Raw genomic sequence first — 9,952 nt, 5'->3', positions numbered from 1 at the left:
ACAGAGATCCATCGCAGCGGAGGTTTCCCAGCCTCCACCGGCTCCAGCACCGGCGCCATCCTCTCTGCTCCTCATCTCGCCAGTTCGGGAATCCCCCGTGCCGTCTCCGGAGCCTTATGACGGTACGCTGGAGAGGTGTCGGGGTTTCCTGTTCCAATGCCAGCAGGTATTTGACCGTCAGCCTCTGACTTTTGCCTCGGACAGGTCCAAGGTTTCCTACGTGGTCGGATTACTGCGGGGAAGGGCTTTGGACTGGGCCACGAATACATTGAGCATTGACCGGCCTAATTCCGAGTTTTACATGGACTTTGTGGAGGATCTGTGGAGGATCTGCACCCCCTACCAAGACTGTTGTTGCCTGCGTCTCTCTCTCTCTCTCTCTCTCTCTCTCTCTCTCTCTCTCTCTCTCTCTCTCTCTCTCAGCACTGGTAGATTCTGGAGCGGAACAAAATTTCAAGGACACAGAATTCATAGCCAGAGCTCAGTTTCCCTTAGAGACGCTAGTGGTCCATGCCCTAGATGGCAGCTTCCTGGCCAGAATCATTCACCGGACCCAGCCGCTCCAGCTCATCCTGTCCGGCAATCACAGAGAGAGACTCCAATTTTATGTTTTTCCTTCTCCTAAAACCCCTCTAGTGTTGTGCCACCCTTGGCTTGCGACTCATAACCCTCAGATTGACTGGGCGGCAGGGAGGATCGCCGCATGGAGCCCCTACTGTCATGCTAACTGCCTAAGGTCTGCGCTGCGTCCTGGAGGTCACCCCCAGGGATTACCCGTTCCTTCACCAGATCTCGCCTCCATTCCCTACGCCTACCATGACATCGGGGAGGTGTTTAGCAAGGCTCGGGCTCTCTCCCTACCACCTCACTGCCCCTACGACTGCGCTATTGACCTCCCCCCGGCGCTTCGCTCCCTTCCCGGCCTTATGACTCAGCCGGACACTCGGCATACTCATCCATTGTTGTCTAAGGGAAAAACAGGCACTTTTTCAGGCCACCCTAAATGGCACTTGCGAGGCCCCTAAAAATAGCAGACCCCCTCAATTTTATAGCCCAACTTGTCTCGTGTCAGGTGGGCAAGCGGCACTCCGGTCTGCCCTACAGGGGAGGAGCTACGATTTTCAACGCTAAAAAAATATATGTCCTTTTGGGCAGTTTACCGAAAGTGGCCACTAGGGGTTCACGAACTCTGGACGTCCAGGACATATTATGCCATTTGGGGATTGTCAGATGGGACTTTTCCTGACATTTGGGATTTACCAAAAGAAATGCTTCCACGAAATGTCAGATTACATCCTTTCTCTCCCAGCAGTGGTAGAAATGGTCCCATATGTCCCGTGTCATATTGGATAATTTCTGACAAATGATAGTACAGGAGAGAAGCTTTCTGACAAACGGGGGGACAGGAGTCCTTTTTTGGTAACCAGGTGCTATGATTAATTAGGGCCAAACGGGATATTTTCTGTCATTTGGCCAAGGACATTTGGCACACATCGCCAGCCCATGAAAATAAGTTACAAATGTCAGTGTCCTTATGAATCAAAAACTGCCAGTTCGAATTTATTTGTATGGGATGGTAATGCATTCCAAAAGTCCTCGGCCAAATGTCAGAATATGTCCCAAATGAGTGATTTCATTGGGGATGTATTCTGCCATTAGGGCCGGGGGACATCCAGTGACTGTCTCCCTTGGATTGAGGCTCGAAATTGGGTACAATACCAGCACGAGTTATGTTGCTAATTGGTTGTAGTAACGTTTTGGTACCGGGTGCTAATTGGTTTTAGTAACGTTTTGGTACCGGGTGTTATGATTAATTAGGGCCAAACGGGATATTTTCTGTCATTTGGCCTAGGACATTTGGCCGCTCTTCTCTGAACGGCAGAGCAAAACAAACACTTGGCAGATCTCTGCCGCATCCCTGCCCCACAATACAAAGTCGGTCAAAGGGTGTGGCTCTCAGCCAAGGACACACTGGATAATGATCCCACTAATCACCGCCTGGCAGTATATCAACCCTGGTCTTGCAGGCCTGGGTTGTCAGTCTGTACCGTCTTCTGCCTCGAGTAATGGACAATCTGCCAGCCTCCGGTGTCGATCCACGGGAATCACACCGTCAATTTGCTTGCTCTCCGGTGTCGGACCACGGGTACCAAATCGTCGATCCGACCTGCATCCTGTGTCTGACCACGGGCTCCACACAGGCATTCCTGTCTTCGTCGGTAGAAAATAAAATCTATTGGTACCGTATTCTGTGTCTTGTGGTTGCTATTGAGTCCTGATCCTGAACTCCCGTAACAATATGAAATATTTGTGTGTAGCAGCAAGCATGCTGCATACCTCAGCAAACATTATGTTAAGAATAAAGGTGCAAGCATGCATCCCAAAAGAGGTCAACCTACCGTTATATGAAATATCTGTGTGTAGCACCAAGCATGCTGCAGACCTCAGCTGTTAGGTGCTGCTTTCTGGGAAAGATGCAAGCATGCATCCCAAGAGAGGTCACACGACTTAAATCAAGCAGTGAACCCCAGCCAACCGCTTGCAAATGCAGCATTTATAATTATCTATTTTTATTTATTTAATTCATTGATGCATGGAGGTACTAAAGCAGTCTACAAGGTAATGCTCATAGCCTTTTGAGCTGTGATTATCTCGACAACTCCCGGGTTAACTTAACGTTCATTGGCTGCTGAGAACCAGCGGTCTATAGCTTTCAGTGTAGATGCTGGGATCAATGCAGCTGCGGAGGTAGTTGCACAGAGTGCGAAGACTATTGCTGAGGAAGGACTCCACATCATTTGCAGAGGAGATGGAGTCGGGTTGTGAACAAAGACCTTGACGTGGCTTTTCTTTGTCAGTTAGAAACAAGGGTTAGTCTCGCACCAGGACGTTGTTGCAGGTACCAGGTTATGGAAGATTTAGGACAGAATGTAGTGTTGGTTAGTGAGATAACAATGGTCAAACTTTTACCTTCCCCATAAGTTTTTAAATGTTTAAGGTAGATGGAGTACATGCGAGCATCTATGGTGATATCAGAAATTGTAAGATCATGCAAAGGATCGAAAGGGTCTGAGCTGGTTGTGTTTCACCACACCGGAAGAACCGATAAAAGCAGCGAAGAACACAGCCTCTAGTAAAGAATCCACATATGGCCCAAAACACCCAGGCCTTAAGTGAGGCACTAGAGTGTGCGCTATAACGGTAATGAGAAAGGAAGACACTTTCCTGGATTTTTTAGGCTGTTGAACAGTAAGTGAATGGAGGAGTTCCCGAGCAGGCTACATACTGAGGGGTCTGCACATCTTGAATAAAACTGAATACCTGCTACAAATGCTGTGATGGAAGACGGTGATTAATGCTCTAATTGTAAACTGTTTTAAATCAGTGCACATTTAGAGCATTAATCATGGAGGTGTTTACAAGCATGACAGGAACAGGAAAGCTGCAGAGAATGCAGTGAAATAGACCATGCGGAGTCATACATTTTTATTGCAGAGTTCTTCTAGGACTGGACAGTGCCTTCTAGTCTAGGACGTTTGGAAGAAGGCTGGGTAATGCAGGCTTTGAAGAGCAGAGGAGTATATTTGAAGGGAGAGGGATCGATTATTTTGGCCAGGTGTCCACGAACAATTGATTGTTGAAGATTCCCCCAAAACCAATAGAAGGATCCACATCAGTAAAGAATGTGAGAGCGACTCAAGTTTCTGTATTATTGCTGTAGAAAAACGATTGCCATTCCAATTATCACAAAGCAATGACCAAATCTTAGATCAGATCTATTTTATCTAACGCGACCTCATATCCTGCATAATCGTCTAACGTTACATCATACAGTACATCCCGAAGCATTTCTCAAACCACTCCCTACACCCTCTCCCTACCCACTGCCGCTTGCATGTTCACATGGAAGGTCCGTCACATTAATTGTCATCTCAAACCAATTAGTGGGGAGAGGAAGTGTGTTAAATGACCCCCCCACCAGCAATATTTATATATAAAAATATATATATATATATATATATATATATATATATATATATATATATATATATATATATTTATATGTAGGACTTTTTAGAACAAAGAATTGCTTTTCTTCTCCTTGCAGATGGTCTTGTTGGTTCAGATAGGTGGAACAGCTCAGGACAGATAACAATAGGCCAGAAGCACAGAAAGCACCACACAGGAAGACTGCCGGCAGGCTTTAAGGACAAACAGAACCTTCATACTCAGCTTGTTGGGCATAGTCATTGGCAAAACCGAGTTCCAGGTGAGTCACAGAAGCAGGCAATGAGGGAGCAAACCTGTTCTCACTCAAAAATGTGTCAAATACAGATGGTTGGTCAGTGTTCCTCAGCATCTGATACCAATGCACCCTTTAGCTTCTGTTTGAAACGCACCAGGCTTTTAACTAGTTCACACCACACAGCTTTAGCCCTGATTTTCTACTCAAGGACAGTTTTCGCCAATTCCCGACAAAAGACAGATGACCGGAAGGATGATTCACTTAAATGTCGGAGCAATTGGGGGCCTGTTGGTGCTGGCTGGAGACCACAGCATGTGGCCAACCGTAAATATGTAGGGGTTTCCTGACTAGTGATCAGAGACAACTATTGAGATGGGCCATTAGGGAATCAGTGACAACTGGAGGGGCTTGAGTTCAACGACACATGACAGAAATCTAGTTGAACCTCTTTACTGCAAGAAGTTTGAACAATCCAAAATTCAATATTTTATACAGATTCATGGCATAATAGTAACCAGAAGCTGCTTTATGTTATCCAATACAGAGCATGATGGAAATTGTAATTGTTTTGAAGAAAGGAAAAAAGAGGAGGGGGAGGTGAACTACAGGGAAAAGCCCAATGAAGAGAGATGAAACAGTAGGGGAGAAGTTCAGTCACTCCCACTGAAAGAAAGTTGTCACCAGAGTAAAAGAGCAAAGAGGGATGTGGAGGAAGAAGAGAGATTAATCAGTTGTATGACGAGCACAGCAGCATCTTGTCTTCTCTTTCTGACAATGAAAAGCCTTGATGAAGCCGAACTTTGCTTTCCAGAACTCCTCAACTCCTCCTGCAGGAAGGCCATGGGTCCTCACTCTGTATCTATGCTCACTTACATTTTACTGTCCTCCATCTCTCTGCTCACTGTGACTCTCAACCTGCTCGTCATCATCTCCATCTCCCATTTCAAGTATTCATATGTTTTATCAATTTGCAAAACTGGTAGCTGTACAGAAATAAATGGTTAATAGAACAGAACAAAACAAAATATCAAATCTGTAAAGGAAATATGTTTTTTGTGTTTCAGTCAATGCTTTTATCTCTTACTATAATATTTATATATCATATAAATTGACTACCAATAATGATAAGCATGTTGTCCTCTTATTTTTTCAGGCAGCTCCACACACCCACCAACATCCTCCTCCTCTCTCTGGCTGTCTCAGATTTCTTTGTTGGTCTCCTCATGTGCTTTCAAATTTTGCTCATAGACGGCTGCTGGTTGCTCGGTGACCTCATGTGTATTTTGTATACTGTTGTGGACTATATTATTACCTCTGCCTCAGTAGGAACCATGGTGCTCATATCAGTTGACCGATATGTGGCTATTTGTGATCCTCTACATTATCCCAACAAAGTAACACAAGAAAGAGTTAAGATCTGTGTTTGTCTGTGTTGGATATGTTCTGCTTTCCTTGACAGTCTGCTGATGAAGGACAACCTGGAAAAACCAGGCAGGTATAATTCCTGCTTTGGAGAGTGTGTCGTTGTCATTGACTACATTGCTGGACTTGCAGATCTTTTTTTGACTTTTATCGGTCCTGTTACTGTCATCATAGTTCTGTATATGAGAGTATTTGTGGTGGCTGTGTCTCAGGCTCGTGTCATGCGGTCTCATACTGCAGCTTTCTCTGTCAAGTGTTCAGTACGTGTAACTGCTAAAAAATCTGAAATGAAAGCAGCCAGGACTCTTGGTGTTGTTATTGTCGTCTTTCTAGTGTGCCTCTGCCCATATTATTGTGTTGCACTCACAGGCCAGGACACCTTGATCAATGCCTCAACTGCTGCTTTTGTAATTTGTCTGTTCTATTTCAACTCCTGTCTTAACCCTGTGATCTATGCTTTTTTCTACCCCTGGTTTAGAAAATCTATTAAGCTCATCGTTACTCTTAAGATACTGCAGCCTGGCTCATGTGAGATGAACATACTGTAGAAAAGAGCTGCATGGTGGTTGAAATAAAAAAGAAAAATCTACTTGGTCATGGTGGTGACAAATTGAATAACAGATGTAAAAGTCTTGGTACAGTGACTTTTTATGTAAACACTGTTACATGCAGATCATAGATGTATCTTTACATTGTGTACTGTTTCAATGCAACACTGAAACAACTTAGAAAACTACAACTACTTTAGCTACTCTTGGATATCTGTTGCTTGACTCCTTTGAGGCCAACATATAACAAATCAATTGAACGATCATTGACACATATAGAAATGCTGTTGACATATATCTGCATGGTGCTGTGGTGGCCAACATATCTCCTCACAGCAAGATGGGACCAGGTCTAAGTCTCGGGCTAGCCAAAATTTTCTGTATGGAAAATTAATTGTCTCTGTGGAGTTGTCCGGATAATACATGGATGTTGGCATTTTTGGATCTTAACAGGTCTTTAGTTACACTGTATCACTCTGTAGCTAAAGACCTGCATGACCTCTTGTAAATCTTGACAACTCCTGAAATCGGGAAACGAAAAAAATGCTGATTTCTTTAAGGTCCTATTTATTCTAAGAATGTAGACTAGCATCCTGATAATAAGATTTAAATGTCCAATTGAAATAATGTTATGCAACACTCTTTCTCCCCCTCCCTCACAGAAACACACAGATACATTAGCTCTGTTTCTCTTTCCCTGTCTGCACATCTCTTTATTCTAAGGGCAGTTTTGATCACGTTTCCTCTCTCCTTTGTGCTGCAGACCAGAAGGCTATCAACTTCACCTTAGCTAACACAACTACTTTCAACAGTCCTCACTCTCCACAAATATCAGTCGCATTTGCAATTGAGAGTGAGTGTCTTCAAAATCGCATACTAATGTTCTGCGTACTGTATGCTCAGTCAGTATGTGCTGCATACTGCAAACTAAATTAACAATTAAGTATGACATTACCAGCTGACAATTCACACATAAAGCTATGGTTGCAAATGTATTTTAGAAACCTTTCTTTGTTATATTTGTTGAAATTATCTTGACACTCCATCCTGAAAGCAATCAATAAACGCTTTGGAAAAAAAATCAAAAGCAGTGACAACACAGCCTAAAAAGTAAAATAAGGTTGGATCATCGGTGGAGCTGAAGAGTGCCCGGGTGACGCAGCAGAGCAGACAGTTAGCAGCTCACAACCTGAGACGGCACCCACCTGTCACTCAAAGCGGCCATGTCCTTTATTATGCCTTTAAGCTTTGATGTCATTTAAACGGTTGAGTTATGTAAAAATATACAGTTCAGTCAGAAACACTCTCGTCATAGATTTTTACCCATTTATTGCAACAAATGTAAATACAGTAAAACTTAGCGCTGGTGGCTCTGTTCTTAAAATGCTCCCTGGATCACCATACATAACCCCCCCCAGGTATACAGGAATGAGCCCGAAGTAAACTTTGAATACTATTGCAAAAAGAACTCTGAACTAAAAAAGGGTGGAGGCTGGGGTGGAGGAAGTAAGCTTTGCCAGCTGTATGGTCTGTAACAGCATTGGTGTGGAAAGGATCAGTGAGGAGGGAGTCATATTTAAATGAACCTCCTTGAGGTGAGAGTGGGCTGTGATTGCTGTGTGGCTGATTGGGAGTTATGATTCAATTGGCTGGCTGTCAGCTGGTTACAGCTGGGGTCGTATGACTTCCGTGTCCTGCATGAACTAACGCGATGCTTCATTTGAGTCAGGAACACTCTTGTCATAGATTTTTAACCATTTATTGCAACAAATGGAAATACAGTTAAACTTGGCGCTGGTGGTTCCGCTCTTAAAATGCTCCCTGGATTTAGCCAAGTAGCTACTAAGCCGAAGCAGGGAGCACCAAGCAACAACCCCCAAAACAACGGAACCCAAAAGCCAAGTCTGATCTAAAACCCACAAAGCATCAGCCAGACTATGAAAAATCTATGTGTAAAAAGCAAGCTTGCTGCAGACCTCGCAAACATTATGTTAAGAATAAGGGCTCAAGCATGCATCCCAAAAAAGGTCAACTTACTGTTATATGTGTCAGGATCCCTGTCTGACCCTTTGTGTGTTGACCTCTGTTTTTCCCCCGATCTCCTCTCCTCATGTGTCTGTCATTCCCCTGTTTGTTATTGTGTGCCATGTGCTCTGTGTTTGTTTTCTTAGCCCTGCCTCCAGACACCTCCCATGGCCACACCCCCTGATCGGTGCACAGCTGCGGACAATCTGGCTCGTTACCACCTGCAGTTGGACACACTGGATCATGATCCCACTAATCACCGCCTGGCAGTATATCAACCCTGGTCTTGCAGGCCTGGGTTGTCAGTCTGTACCGTCTTCTGCCTTGAGTAATGGACGATCCGCCTGCCTGCCAGCCATGGGATATCACACCGTCGATTTGCTTGTCCTCCGGTGTCAGACCATGGGTATCACACCGTCGATTTGCCAGCCCTCCGGTGTCGGACCACGGGTACCACATCGTCGAACCGACCTGCATCCTGTGTCGGACCAAGGGCTCCACACAGGCATTCCTGTCTTCGCCATTAGAAAATAAAATCTATTGGTACCGTATTCTGTGTCCTGTGGTTGCTATTTGGTCCTGAACCTGAACTCTCGTGACAATATGAAATACCTGTGTGTAGCAGAAAGCATGCTGCATACCTCAGCAAACATTATGTTAAGAATAAAGGCGCAAGCATGTATCCCAAAAGAGGTCAACCTACCGTTATATGAAATATCTGTGTGTAACAGAAAAAATGCTGCAGACCTCAGCTGTTAGGTGCTGCTTTCTGGGAAAGATGCAAGCATGCATCCCAAGAGAGGTCACACTACTTAAATCAAGCAGTGAACCCCAGTCAACCGCTTGCAAATGCAGCATTTATAATTATCTATTTGTATTTATTTAATTAATTGATGCATGGAGGTACTAAAGCATTCTACAAGGTAATGCTCATAGCCTTTTGAGCTGTGATTATCTCGACAAGTCCCGGGTTAACTTAATGTTCATTGGCTGCTGAGAACCAGCGGTCTATAGATTTCAGTGTAGATGCTGGGATCAATGCAGCTGCGGAGGTAGTTGCACAGAGTGCGAAGTGTATTGCTGAGGAAGTACTCCACATCATTTGCAGAGGAGATGGAGTCGGGTTGTGAACCAAGACCTTGACGTGGCTTTTCTTTGTCAGTTAGAAACAAGGGTTAGTCTCGCACCAGGACGTTGTTGCAGGTACCAGGTTATGGAAGTTAGAGGACAGAATGTAGTGTTGGTTAGTGAGGTAACAATGGTCAAACTTTTACCTTCCCCATAACTTTTTAAATGTTTAAGGTAGATGGAGTACATGCGAGCATCTATGGTGATATCAGAAGTTGTAAGATCATGCAAAGGATCAAAAGAGTCTGAGCTGGTTGTGAATCACCACACTGGAGGAACCGATAAAGACAGCGAAGAACACGGCCTCTAGTAAAGAATCCACATATGGCCCAAAACACCCAGGCCTTAAGTGAGGCACTAGAGTGTGCGCTATAACGGTAATGAGAAAGGAAGACACTTTCCTGGATTTTTTTAGGCCGTTGAACAGGAAGCGAATGGAGGAGTTCCCGAGCAGGCTACATACTGAGGGGTCTGCACATCTTGAATAAAACTGAATACCTGCTACAAATGCTGTGATGGAAGAAGGTGATTAATGCTCTAATTGTAAACTGTTTTAAATCAGTGCACATTTAGAGCATTAATC

General features: G+C 44.3%; 1 protein-coding gene across 1 annotated transcript; it reads left to right on the top strand.

Moving 5' to 3' along the window:
• The first annotated feature begins 4,981 nt into the window (after window positions 1-4,981).
• Window positions 4,982-6,216, top strand: LOC137890058 (trace amine-associated receptor 13c-like). Its single transcript, XM_068734154.1, has 2 exons — window positions 4,982-5,193; window positions 5,400-6,216. The coding sequence occupies exons 1-2, from the start codon at window positions 4,982-4,984 to the stop codon at window positions 6,214-6,216; spliced, it is 1,029 nt and encodes a 342-aa protein (XP_068590255.1).
• Window positions 6,217-9,952: the final 3,736 nt, after the last annotated feature.

Source organism: Cebidichthys violaceus, unplaced genomic scaffold, assembly GCF_023349555.1.
Source record: "Cebidichthys violaceus isolate CVI_PGR_0920_01 unplaced genomic scaffold, fCebVio1.0.p SCAF_61, whole genome shotgun sequence".
Lineage (NCBI taxonomy): Eukaryota > Metazoa > Chordata > Actinopteri > Perciformes > Stichaeidae > Cebidichthys > Cebidichthys violaceus.
Note: the sequence above shows the minus strand (reverse complement) of the source record. Positions and strands in the feature narration are given on the sequence as shown.